Genomic DNA, 13,582 nt, shown 5'->3' on the forward strand with positions numbered 1-13,582 from the left:
TCTAGGCCTGTAGACAGTCGTGTTATTTATAGCCTCAAGGTGTCTCTGCTGGGACTGGAAGAGGGAGAGGAGGAGGTGGACAGTCTGGGCTGCCCACAGATGCAGGGCTGCCACTGTGGAAACCAAGGGGGCTGCTGGGCATCGGTCTCCAGGCATCTCCACCCTGGGCTGCCCACTCTGACCCCGTCTCCCCACTCTGCAGGGTCAGAAGAGCCCAAGATCCCGCTCCGTGCGAGTTCATCCTCTGAACAAAAGGTGGGGCTGAATCGGTGGTCTTGAAGATAGGTTCTCCTCAGGTGCTGGGGCGCGGGTGTGGCTGCAAGATCTGGGGGACACTCAGAGGAGCGCCCCCACCTGCACAGACCTGGCTACCCCAGAACCATGCTCGGGGGCTCGCGTGGCTGGACCTGAGTGCCCTGTTCTGCATCCTGGCCCCCTCCCCCGTGGGGAGGGCTGGTTCGATGGGACTCATGCTTGCTCCTGGGTTCGGAGCAGCTGGGCGCAGTGGGCCCTGCAGGAGATCAACAGCTTCCAGGCGGGCAGCAGTGGGAAGGCATGTTCTTTCTGCCATGAGCATAAGCGTCTCTCCCCCTCCCCTGGTGCCCAGCCAGGCAGTCACTGTTCCCTCACTGATCACCGCCTCTGCGGTGCCCGGCTGGGCCTGCCTCGCAGCAGCTGTGGGCAGAGCAGTGATCCAGACTCACGCTCACCTCCGGACCCTTGTTTGCTCCATCTTGGCCCCCTAGAGTGTCCTCCCTGCCCCCTGGGGTTGGGTGGAACAAGATCCGGGAGCTGAGACTCTCCAGCTGAGCCCACACCTGCCCTCCCCCACCCCAAGTCTCAACCCTTCCTCAGAGGCAACCATCACCAGCCCGACCAGCCCCTCAATCCACGATCTGACGCTGGGAGCTCATGAAACGGGCTGCCTCTGAAGTCAGAAGAAAGAGGATCCATGAGGATGCTTGGTAAGGGTTCTGTACCCAATTACAATGTGGGTATGGGAGGGAGGGGGGCATTCCCTCAGGCAACTCTCTGACCCCAGCTGAGTGTCCTACACACCAACTTCATTCTGACATGTCTCCCTGGGGGTAGTAGCATCAGGTTCCACAGGTTAAGGGGTCAGTCCCACAAGATACCCCTGCCACCCCTGCCCCGCACTTCAGATGCTCATCACGAGTCCAAGCTGTGACTGGCTCGAATGCCAAGCTTCTCACAGCCCCTTCCTTGGGTCTCGTTAATATGCTAGAGAATGCAGGAAGTTCATTCACTCACTGGAGTGCTGAGATTTATTATAAAGGAGGTAACTTGGGAATAGCCAGGTGGGAGAGATGCAGAGGATGGGGCCTGGGGAAAGGAGGTGGAGCCCCTTCGCCTTCTCTAAGAGCCCCTCTCCCCAGACACCCATGTGTTCACCAAGCCGGAAGCTCTCTGAACTCAGTCCTTTTGGATTTTATGGAGGCTTCATGACTTAGGCACGATTGATTAGACCATCGGCCGTTGGCGATTGACCTCAATTTCCAGCTCTCCCCTCCCCGGAGGTGGGTGGGGTGGGGTAGGACTGTGTGTTCCAACCTTCCAAGCACAAGGCTGGCTCTCTGGCAACCAGCCTTATCCTTAGGTGAGGTCCAAAAGTCACCTCCTTGACAAACAAGATACTTTCTAGGGCTCTCATCCCCTAGGAAAATCCAAGGGTTTTAGGAGCTCTGCCAGAAACAAGACAAAGACCAAATATATATATTTCTTACTATAAATCCCAATATCATACTTGGTTTCTCCTGAGAAGGAGGCAGTCTGTCTGAGCGGGATCCACTTGGGCCACTTCCTGTCCTCTCGGGGCTTCAGGTGCCCCAGCTATAGCTAAGAGGTGTGTTGAATGTGCTTTTTCTAGCTCAGGCTGCATGTGATTTCTCACGAGCTGGGTCTAGATCCCCAGGAGCCCAGCTCCAGGGTCTGAGCCTTCTTCCGTGCGGTCCTGGGGAGGACCTCTGTGAGCCTCAGCTCCTGGGAACCGGGTGAAGGCCTCCCAAGAGTCATCAGCCACCCCCCCCTCCCCTACCCGAAAGTCCAGTGATGGGAGAAAGATCAGAATCCTCATTGATGCCAGTTCCAGAAGCGTGCTGGTATTCAGCGGGTGCCCTTGATGCTGTGACATCACAGCCCTAGAAAAAACAGGGAAACTCTTGGCTGGGCCAAGTGAAGCACACCTGTGGGCAGAAGAAGGAGTTACATCCCTCAGAAGCTTCGAGAAAGTGGCTTAGGAGTTGGTGAAGTAAATAGCCGGAGAAGGTGTGGGGAAGGGAACTTCTGGAGGAGGGAACGGGACAGGCAAAGGTGCAGAGGCTGAGGCAGAAGAGAGAAGATGGGTCAGGGAAGGGTGTGTGTGTGTGTGTGTTTCAGGGGAGAGAGACGAGGCGGGAGAGACTGGCTGGGACCAGAGGGCTCAGATGCCCACTGAGGAGCTGGGGCTCGAATCCTGTAATCAGGGTATCTCCTTCTGGCTCAAGTGCATTCTGGGCTTTGGGTTGCCGGGCAGGGCAGGGTGGTGCTTTCTGTGACTGAGCTAGACACAAGGCCCTGCCAGGAGGTTATAGGATGTTGTCATCCGAAGTGTTTGGAGGCGGGGCGGGAGCTCTGGGGCTGGCGGACTTGGGCAGGGAGAAACCAGCATCTGTTCTGCAACCCACCCAAGCCCCAGCTGTACTCAGCTCCCACCCCCGACCTCACTGGGGCCAGTCGCTCACACCTCACTGGGCTGAGGTCACAGGTGTAGGTCTATGACAGCCTGGCCACTCAGGCTAGGCAGGCTGAGTGGTCCATGGAACTCCCCTTTCTGGCCAAAGGGGCACTGGCTGGGTCATCCCAGTCCCTGATGCTCTAGACTCAGTTGCCGGGAATGTTGATGGGGGAATACGCTGCTGACTTGTTCACTTAATGTGTTAATTGCTCTTCCTGGACACACGTGGCATGCCTGCTCCCAGGTGTCATCCAGGTATGCAGGTGTGCCGGTCAGTGTGCGTGTGTCCGTGCATGCTCCTTTTTCTGTTGATGTGTGAGCATGTGAGGAGATGTTTATAGGGCGGGGATGATAAAACGCTCCTTCCACCCTGACCTCAGGCTTGGAGGGTTGAGCAAGTGCATCGAGATGGTCACCCTAATCCTGGCTTTGTCCCCCTGAAACACCAGACACCAGTCTGTTTCACTTCCTGCAGTGTCTTCTTTCCTTCATGCCCGGTGGGCCAGTGAGCTCGTTTGGTTTAATGCTGCTGCAGGAGGCAACCCGAGGTTGCTGGAGCCAAGCTTTATCTGACAGAGGGAGGCCTGCGATGCACGTGTCCCTTCTGTGTGCCACAGAAGCTGATACCTTAAGTAGGAAAGGGATTTGTCGAAGCACATTGGGAGCTCACAGAATCTCTGGGAAGATTGGAGATTCAGGATTCAGGGCTCGTGGGCCATCTCATGGGGGAGGGGGGCGGGCATCTTCACCAGAGCGCCAGACAATTTTTCTCTATTCTCTACTCAAGATTTAAAGCCCTGGATGGGAGACTTGAATTGGATCCTACGCTCATGCCTTGATTTATAGCTCCATTAAGACCAGGAGAGCAGGGTGTAATTAGTAAGGGAAATGGACACTGAGCATCAAAAATAAAACAGCAATGAAAGAAAAGAAAAGACCCCCCAAGACACACCAAGCCAAAGACTATGATCTTGGGCAGGCCACTGGCCTTCTGTCAGAGGTAGCCGCTCCATGGGACAGAGGAGCTGGACTCAGCGTCCTTCAAGGGATACTTCATTTCCGATAGTCTGAGCCTATGATCAAAGGAGATCGAAGCTTCTATAATTCAGAAAGTGTTAAAAATGTTCAAACGACAGAACAGGAGCTTCCGTGTTAATGGGGACTCAGAGCCATCTGTTCTGATCAGGAGAGAGAGGCAGAGATGAAGCATTCTGAGCGGACCTCGTGAGGCAGGCCCAGGCTGGGGGCAGAGGGGCGCTGACGAGCCCCCAGCTTGACGACAGCAGCAGCAGAGAGGAGGTGTCCTTTCCCCCACCTGTGGCTGGTGACCAGTGGAGAAGGTATTCGGAGGGTGGAGGCAAATGGCCCATGGAGGCTGATGGAGGGCAGCCAGTCAGGGAGAACATGCCTTTCCCAGAGAGGCCAGGAGAGGAATCTGGCTGGCTTCTGAGTCACACAGAGCAACAGCTACATGATGCAAATCAGCACACACTTCCTAAGCACCTGCTAAATGTCATTTACTCATTCAATCAACAAACATTCTCTGAGCACCTCCTCTGTTCTGGACTGCGGAGATGAATCAGACAGGGTATGAGCCCTCAAGGCTCACGGTCTATTGTGGGGCTGGTGGAGGGGAGTGGTGGACTCATGTACCAACCTCATCAACACAATGAGTTCCGTATGATGGAGGGAGACACAGGTTACTCAAGTAGCCTAGAGGAGGAAGTGACAATTTAAACAAGCAGGTCAGGGAGGACTTCCTGGAGGAAGCTATGTCTCTGCTGGGTTTCTGAAGGACGAGTTGGACCAGGGAGCTAGGTAAGCAGCATAGGCAGAGCAGGACTGAAAAGCCAGGGGAGGGGGTTGCCCAGGTGACGCTCTCCGTGGTCCTGAACCATCATCGTGTTAGTAGGACAAGGACTTTTGTGTTGAGGGGAGAGAGGGCCTATAGACAAGTGCCCCCAATTCCTGCCACTCCTCTGGGCTCCAGGAAGTACTGTAACTATGAGTGAGTTCAGGGAGCTCCATTTTCAGTGTAGATGAGTGTAATTTTAAGAGGCGGTAGGATCTGAGGCTGGAGATTAGCCTGAGTCTCAAAGAGTTGTTGGAGAACTTCAATATTTGTAATCCTATAGGCAGTGGGGAGACATGGAAAGGTTTGTGCAAGGTACTAATGGGATCATATGTGTGGATTTAGAAATGGATTGGTGGAATTCTCTTGTGATGTAGTGGTTCTCTTGTCACTGCAGCAACTTGTGTCACTGCTGTAGCACGGGTTTGATCCCTGGCCTGGGAACTTTCATATATCACGTTCATAGCCAAAAAAGAAAAAAAGGAAGCTAGTGGCAAGAAATATGGAGGAAAGATTGGAAGGGAATGTTAGGGCAGGTGGTGTTGAGCTTTAAAAGGATCCAAGTGAGGTACGGAGAGGTTTGAGCTAAGTCAGTGAACAATGGAGACACTGGGAGATATTAAAGAGAAAAAAATGGACAGGCCCTAGAGGTGGGAATTGAGGGAAAAGAAAGGATCCCAGATGGTCCCAGGTTTCCATCGTCGTGACCATGTGGATGGTGCAACTGTTTGCCAAGAGATAAATGATGCTGGGTGGGAGCCGGTTTAGGGGAAAGGTGATGAGTTCAGTCTTGGATGTGCTGAGTTTAAGGTGCTAGTGGCTTTCTGGGGGAAGTGAGCAGGAGACCTAGTGCTTGGAGATGAGGCCACATCTAGAGATGGAGGCTGGGGTGTCCTGGGCATGAGGATGACTGTTGAAGCCCAAGCATGAGTGAGAGGCTGCCAGGGGAGAATGTGCCATGTGAGAAGGGAGGAGCCTGAGGCTGAACCTTGGAGACACTCCCCTGTAGGGAGATGGGCAGAGGGGAGGTGGATCGAGCTCCCAGTTAGCAGCCAGTGTCTCTCAGAGTGTGTTCTGCAAAGCTGTAGTCCTCCGACAAGGTGTTCTGTGGTCAAGTACACATGGGGACATGGCAGCACGTAGCTCCCATGGGAGATTCTTAATGTACACTTTCAGGTTAAAGGCTCTCAAGAGTTCCTCGGTAAGGGAGTTCCCACTGTGGCGCAGTGGAAATGAATCAGACTAGGAACCATGAGGTTTCGGGTTTGATCCCTGGCCTCGCTCAGTGGGTTAAGGATCTGGTGTTGCCGTGAGCTGTGGTGTAGGTCACAGACACGACTCGGATCTGATGTTGCTGTGGCTGTGGTATAGGCTGGCAGCTGTAGCTCTGATTAGACCCCTAGCCTGGGAAACTCCATATGCCACGGGTGTGGCCCTAAAAAGACAAAAGACAAAAAGAAAAAAAGTTCCTCGATAAGGACGCCTACTTCCGTATGTTTACCCCACCATTTCCCAAATATACTTGCTCTTGGGACACTGGCTGCTGATGTCCTGTGCCCTGCTTGTCTTGAAGTTATGGTCTAGACCTAATGAAAGGATATTAGAAGGCCCTCAAGCCATCATTGGGTTCAGCCTCCCATTATGTCGATGCGGGAGCTCTGTCCAGGAGACGCTAAGAGCAGCCTTGTGGGCCAGTAGATTAGGGGATTAGGGGGTAAACACGCCTGGGTTTAGTACAAGCCCCATTGTTCACTAGGTATGTGACCTTTAGCAGATTATTTCTCTTCCCTGGCTCTCAGTGTCCTTTTTGGTGAGGTATAGCTGTAGCTGATGGTCCCATGACACTGGCAGAGGCTCTCAGGAGGCCCCAGGGACTCACCCAGGGTCACAAAGCCCAAAAGGACTTATTGTTCTCCCCACCACCCTGGCCTTGGTAGCCTCATATCCCCCTCAAAGACCCACTCTAGAGAGTGCCTTTGAGTTAAAACCTCAGAAAAACCCACAAGAGTGGGGATGGCTGGCTTGCTTGGTGGCAGCTCAGAAGTCCCCCCAATTTGAAAGGCTCAAATCTCTGCCATCTTCCCCTGCTCCAGAGCCTACTCAGTGGTGGAAAGGCAGTGTCATGGGAAGGGAATGCTTCCCTTTCTGGTCAAGGGCTAAAACTGCTCCCCAGGCAGGCCTGTGGCTGACAGGATGAGTAGGAGTTCCCCTGTGGCACAGGGGTTAAGGATTGGCATTGTCTCTGCAGCAGCTCAGGTTACTGCTGTAGTGTGGGTTCGATCCCTGGCCCAGGAACTTCCACATGCCACTGGTGCGGCAAAAAAAAAAAAAGAGAGAAGAAAAAAAAGATAAAAGAAAGGATAAAGAATTTGAGGGAGTGGGAAGAGGACCATGGGGCCATGAGTTTAGGCCTACAGCCATGGCTGTGTTTCCTTCACAGCTGGACAGTCCCACAGCTGGGCACTGTCCTCTGGCTGGCACCATCACACAGTTATGAAGGTCAATCCCAACCTCATGGAGTTCTTAGGTCTGTCCTTGCCTGTTTAATCACCTGTCATCCTGGGCCCCCAGTGGAACTCCCCCCATGCAGCTTTGCAGGCCTGCACACTCCGCAAGCTGGAAAGAGGCAGCAGGGCAGCTTTCAGAATGAAACCTGTTTTCCTAACTCTCCCGTCACAGTCATTCATACCCAACACGAGGAAGCATATTTTTAGTCACTTTGCAGAATTTATACACCTCGAAGGTGCCAAGAAACACCAGCTTCGGGATTAACTTTGCTCACAAGAGACAGTGGGGCAGGAGTGGTGGTGGGGGGTGCCTCGTGCTGTGTCACCTGTTGGCTATGCTATGACTCACTGTGGCCGACACCTTCATGAGATGCACCTGCCCATGGACGTGGGATCTGGAGCAGCCTGCAGTGGGAATGGAGATCCCAGCCCAGGCCAACAACCAACCTGGGTCAGTGCCAGCCCTACCACCAACTAGCTGCTTATCGACAGTGGGGTCATTCCTGGGGCCCAGACGGAGTAATTCTGGTTTGCGAGGCTCTGTCTAGTTCTAACATTCTGTCCTCAGCACTTTGTCCAGGGTTTTCATTTCCGTCGAAGGCACAGACAAACGAATGGGGGATGGAGCTTCCCAGAACCACAGCCCCTCTGAGATGGATGAGAGTGGAGGTTATGGCCCTGAATGCAAAAGCTACCCAACCACTCTCCACGGGAGACAGGGCTTCCTGCTCCCCCAAGGGGGACTGACCACCCCGAGATTTTCAGACCTCTATCCTCCTCCTTACCCCAGAGAGGAAACAGACTCAGACAGTTAGGGGTCTTGCCCAGGGTCAGGCCACACATCAGGGCTGGGCTGGGCTAGGACCCAGCCTCCTGTCTCCCATTCATGGGTCTCTCCATTCCTCTCTGCACTGCTGAAGTCTGATGCTTGCGGTTGCAGCGCCTTCAGGAGAGAAGGCCCCTTTTTACTGCCCTGTGTCTGAGGGCCCCAGGTGGAACCCTGGCTCTCTCTGCCAGGGGCTACCTCTCTGTGGGGCTGGGGTAGGGTCTCGGCGTGCACACAGACCTCCAGCCCTCAGAGGGAGGTTGGGGGCTGGATCTGAGTTTCCCTGAGGCGGGCGACATAGACTTCTGTGTCTGCTGGAGGCTTGGGTCCTGGGCCGAGCCCCCACCGGTTCTTATGCAGCCCTCCCTGACACTGATTAAATCATGGCGGGTGAGTAGCTGCTGGAGCGGCCATGGGCTCTCCTACTGGTGCTCCTGACAACTGAGACCGTCTCTCCAGGATGTCCACATGCCCCGAGCTCCAGCCCTCAACTCTCTCCGAGTCTCCGCCGAGGGGGGGAGTCGGGAGGGAGGGCGTTGAGTAGGTGCTGGGGAGTCCTGCTTCCCGCACGCTACTCCCCGCTCCGTAGCTCCCCACAAACCCCCTTCAGGTCCTCGCCAGCCTCCGCGGCAGCACAGCTCCGGCGTGACTGCGCCCCCATCGGGCGGGAGGGGCTCTGCGGTCCGCACCCCCCTCCGCCCCCCGGGGCAGCACGTGCGGGGCGGGGCTGTGGCCCGAGCCCGGGGCTGATTGGGCGCAGGCCTGGTGGGCGGGGCCGGACCGCAGCTGTCAGAGCCTCAGCAGCGACCGCGGTGCATCGGGCTGAAACGGTGGCAGCGCCGCAGCCGGGACCGGAGCGCAGGAGCCGACGGGGCCCAGCCGGGATGGTGCAGCAGCGGCTCCGCGGTGCACACACGCACTGAGTGGGCCCAAGCTGGGCCCCGCGCCCCCCGCGCCCCCCGCCGCCCCGATCCCGGCCGGCATGATGTGCCTGGAATGCGTCTCGGCGGCGGCGGGCGGCGCGGAGGAGGAGGAGGCGGACGCGGAGCGGCGGCGCCGGCGCCGGGGGGCGCAGCGAGGAGCTGGCGGTGGTGGTTGCTGCGGGGCGCGGACAGCGGGCGCCGCTGGAGTCGCGACCGCCGACGATGAGGTGCAGACGCTGTCGGCCAGTGTGAGACGGGCCCCTTCCGGACCCCCCAGCACTCCCAGCACCCCAAGCTGCGCAGCCGCTGCCAAGGGCTCGGGCGCACAGCAGCCCAAACCAGCCAGCTTGGGCCGCGGGCCGGGAGCAGCCGCCGCCATCCTCAGCTTGGGCAACGTGCTCAACTACCTGGACAGGTACACCGTAGCAGGTGAGCGAGGGCCCCACCCAGCCCAAGAACCAGGACCCTCTGCCTCGAGGTACCTCGAGGAGCCTTTGGTCCCAGGCCCCCTATATCTAAGCCTTTCATGGGGTCTCTAAAGGCCCTCTGTTCAGGCACAACTAGGCAAGTGATGCCCCGAGACCCACCGGTCTAATCCGGGGACCGCCCGCGCACCCCTGAACCAGGGGTTAGGGGAGTCCCCACCCCTGGAGTAGCCCGCACGTCCTCGCCAGCCCTTCACGTCCCTTTCGTTGTCCTCTTCTCTGAGAGAGTCTCCTTTGCGGCTCTCTGCCTTCTGGCCTCCGTGCCCTCTCCCGCCCCAGCCTCAGGTTCCCGGGCCTCTCCTCCCCTTCCCCCAGCCCGGGCGGTCTGTGGGACCCGGAGCCCGTCAGTTCCTTCCTTCCTCCGCCGCCTCCACTCCCCTGCCTGCGTGCGGCGAGTGCGCGCGCCCCTTGCGGGTGTGCGCCAGGGGAGACTAAGTGTGTGCGCGCGGGCGGCGCGGCTGTGTGTGTGAGCCAGAGAGCGCGTGGCTGACAAAGGCTTGGGGCTGCGGGGAGCGGAGGGAGGGGCGGGGCGGGTCCGCGGCGCCTGGGGACCCAGGATGCGGTTTGCAGCTGGCCCTGGCTAGAGGCCTGAAGACGCCTCCCCCTGTTGTATGTCGCTTGGGGCCTGCGTTAGGGCGCAGGCCACTAGGGCTAGAGAGGGGCTGCCACAATCCTCTGTGAGCATCTCTGGGGACCAGCCTTGGGGAGCGGGTGGGGGTCGATAAGAACAACTGAGTTCTTGTCCTGGATTTTCTTCTCTTGTGCTTGGTGTGTGACCTTGGGCGGATCTTAGTGTGTGTTTAGGTCTGATTCCCCGTTTGTGAGATGGTTGATCCCCGGGCCCTTTGGGGATGGAAGGGCATTCTGGGATTCCAGTCTCCTGGCTCCCCTCCCAGTGCTGGGGGGGGGGCGCTGTCTGTGAGTAGGGACTTCCCCTGAATTCCCTAAATTGAGCTTCTCTTCTGTGGGAAGGGTGCAGCTTTCAGAGAACAGGACTTTGGCTAGGGTAGCCTGTGCCATAGAAGAGCAATGACTGTGTACCTGGCATGCTGGCCCAGAACCTGCCTAACCGCAACTTAGTCAAATCTGGAACTTGAAGAAGAAGGAAAAAAAAAAAAATAGCGGGAGGAATTTTGGGCAGACTGTAAAGAGAACTTTATGCCCATGGAGAGAGGAGAGCCCTAGTGAAACCATATGCCCCCTGGGTCCCCTTCCCCAGGACTGTCTCCCTTTATGTTGATGAGGGTTCTTGTCAAGTGGAAGGGAGAACACTGATGGGAAAGCAGAGGCTTCCCTTAACCCCACTTCCACTTTCTTTTTTTCTTCTGTTTTTCCTAGGGCCGCACTGGAGGCATATGGAGGTTCCCAGGCTAGGGGTCTAATAGGAGCTGTAGCCATCGGCCTATGCCAGAGCCACAGCAACACGGGATCCAAGCCACGTCTGCAACCTACACCACAGCTCAGGGCAATGCTGGATCCTTAACCCACTGAGCGAGGCCAGGGATCAAACCCGCAACCTCATGGTTCCTAGTGGGATTCGCTAACCACTGAGCCACGACAGGAACTCCACTCCTACTTTCAAAAGCCTTTATTTCTTTGTCCCTCCCTGCAGGGAGTTGGAAGTGGGTATCAGGGACACCAGTTTCTGGGTCAAGCTGTTCCCTGGGGGCTCTTACTTTGGTTGGCGAGCAGGGACACCCAGCACCACCCAGGTGTACCAGCCCCCATCATGCATATGCCATGCTGCCTGGGACCTGGGAGCGTAGGTGCCACCCTAAAGTGGGAAGAGGTCAGAGGCCATCGGAGGCCTGTAATTAGTCCAACATTGACTTTTGCACATAGATGGGGGAAACCGAAGCCCTTGTTCAAGATGGCCTGGAGAGGGTACAGCAAAGCTGGTGTTAGATGTACCTGTTTCCCTCGCAGCTGGTCAATGAATGGCCTGCTTCTGGTGCTGTAATGCTTTCCAACTTGTTTTCTCAGGCCCCAGCCCGCCCCTCTGATATTCTTCGGGAAGCTGACTTGGCTAGGAGCTGAGGTGGGAGGCTGGGATCAGAGAGGACTGGTGCTTATCTGCCCCACCCCTATTTGAGTCCCAGTCAGAATGGGAGAACAAGAGAGGAAATTTTTGGTGAATTGGTAAGGGGGGTGGGGCAGTAGGGAGGAAGGCCCGGAAAGCTCTGTGCAAACACCGCCGGAGCTGTGCATCCCTCCCTGTCCCGCCAGGGCGGGAACTCATGCACCACCGCCCCCAACACACAGCACACACACATTTCCTCTCCGGATGAGCCTGGCTCCCTCCCTCTCTCTTTATGGTAGGTTCTCCCCCCACCACCCCCTTGCTGCCAAGTTCAGTTTTCAGGAAGATTTACTGTCTCTATGGCAACTACTATGGCTCAATGTGTCTTGGGAGGTGGTTTGAAGGGACAGCAGGGGAATGGTCATCCCAGGCCCCAGTGCACCTGTTGCTGGCAGGCCAGCTGGGCAGAGGCGGGGGATGCAGACGCTCCACGGCTCAGTCATCTTTGATATTTGCCTCCACCTGATCCCTGAGAACCTCACCATCTGGCCCTGGCTCCCCCATCAAAAAATGGGAGGCGTTCCCACTCTCTTCCTTAAACCCGTCCTGTGCGTTTGTTTTCATGGTATAGACCAGCTCTGTCCAAAAGGAATGTAATGCAAGCCATAGATATAATTAAAAGTTTTCTAGATGTTCTCTGGTGGCCTAGTGGTTGAGGATTCAGTGTTGTCACTGCTGTGGCTTGGGTTCAATTCCTGGCCTGGGGACTTCCATGTGCTGCGGGTGGGGGCCGAGAAAAGGTTTCTAGTAGCCCCATTAAAGAAGTAAAAAGAAATAGGTCAAATGAATTAATAACATTATTTTCTTTCTTTCTACAGCCACACCTGTGGCATATGGATGTTCAGGGGCTGGGTAGGGATCGAACTGGAGCTGCAGCTGCGGTCTACGTCACAGCCACTGCCACACTGGATCTGAGCTGGATCTGTGACCTGTGCTGCTGCTTGCAGCAGCATTGGCTCCTGAACCCACTGAGCAAGACCAGGGATCGAACCCACATCCTCACAGTAGAGACAATGTCGAGTCCTTAATCTGTTGAGCTACAATGGGAACTCCTAATAACGTATTTTCTGCCACTCAATACATCCAGCATATTTCAACATGTAATGAATATAAAAGCTAGTAAGGGGATATTGCTTGTGTTTCACACTGAGTTTCACAACATGGTGTGTGCTACATTTACAGCACATGTCAGTTTGGACCAGCAGCATTTCAGGTGCCTAGGGGTCACCATGGCGGACAGTGACGGTCTAGAGACTTTGGTGCCAGAGTTCAGGTCCAGGCTCTTCCACTTCCCAGCTGTGTGACCTTGGGGATGTCGCCTGAGTCTTATGGGTGATCGTTTCCTCCCCTCCATCTCCTGGGGTGTGTGTGGTGTAAATGAGAACATCTCTTAAGCGCCAGGGACAAAGCCAGACTCCTGGGAGAGCTTCACAAATGCCAGCTGCTTGCTTTTCCATGCCTCTGCCCAGGCTGTGCCCTGGCCACTGTGCCCTCCCGTCTCTCGGTTTCTGACAGTGCCTTTCGGGATGCCTTGGCGAACCTTTCCCTTCTTCACCAGGGCTGGTTTCCATCCTGGGAATGCCAGTAGGTTCTGCCTCTGCCCTAGCATTCCCAGCGCCACCCGGTGATCCAGCTAATTACGGCCTCTCCTCCTCCCCTCCTCCTCCCCATGAGAACCCCCTGAGGGCTGTAGACCTCAGAAGCAGGTGAGAAGGGCCAGGCTCCTGCTCTGGCTTCAGCTGGATGAAATTGAGGTAGCCCAGACACCCCTCTAAACCCTCGCCTCCACCTCCTTGGATGGCTGGGGACATCGACACCTGGGAGTGTGCTGGCACTTATCCAAGATTGCAGGCCAGGCGGGGCAGGACCAGAACCCTCCGATGTGGTCTTCTCTCACGCGGGGCCAGAGCACGCCCCCCACTTCTCGAAACAGAGAGACTCCGCTGGCAAAAGCCTTCAGGGCAGATGAATTTCAGCTCAGTTTAACAGCTGCAGTTTGTGGTCCACTAGGGCACACGGCACCTGCTCCATGGCTTCTACCAGCCTGGCAGCCACCCACTCCCCATTCGGAGCGCACTCGTGGCCGCCAGGTCAGAAGGTGGGAGCCCCTCAGGCGAGGGTCCCGTGTCCCTTCTTCTCAGCTCTGCTCTCTGGTGCTGGAGCTGCCCATGCCCC

The 13,582-nt window shown here is 56.3% G+C and overlaps 1 protein-coding gene across 3 annotated transcripts in view; it reads left to right on the plus strand.

Annotated features, from left to right (window-relative positions):
- Positions 1-933: 933 nt before the first annotated feature.
- SPNS2 (SPNS lysolipid transporter 2, sphingosine-1-phosphate) overlaps positions 934-13,582 on the plus strand; it is a 44,688-nt gene continuing 32,039 nt past the window's right edge. Inside the window, exon 1 of one of the 3 annotated variants that reach the window (XR_007131933.1) lies at positions 934-965. Coding sequence is in view for 1 of the 3 variants with exons in the window: in XM_047758496.1 (XP_047614452.1) it covers positions 8,902-9,271 (370 nt within the window). In the remaining 2 variants the exon portion in view is untranslated. Of the gene's footprint in view, positions 966-8,690; positions 9,272-13,582 lie in introns of those variants that run through there. The other 2 variants (XM_047758496.1, XR_007131932.1) reach the window with 2 other exon arrangements.

The sequence above is a fragment of the Phacochoerus africanus genome, chromosome 14, assembly GCF_016906955.1.
Source record: "Phacochoerus africanus isolate WHEZ1 chromosome 14, ROS_Pafr_v1, whole genome shotgun sequence".
NCBI classification, from domain to species: domain Eukaryota; kingdom Metazoa; phylum Chordata; class Mammalia; order Artiodactyla; family Suidae; genus Phacochoerus; species Phacochoerus africanus.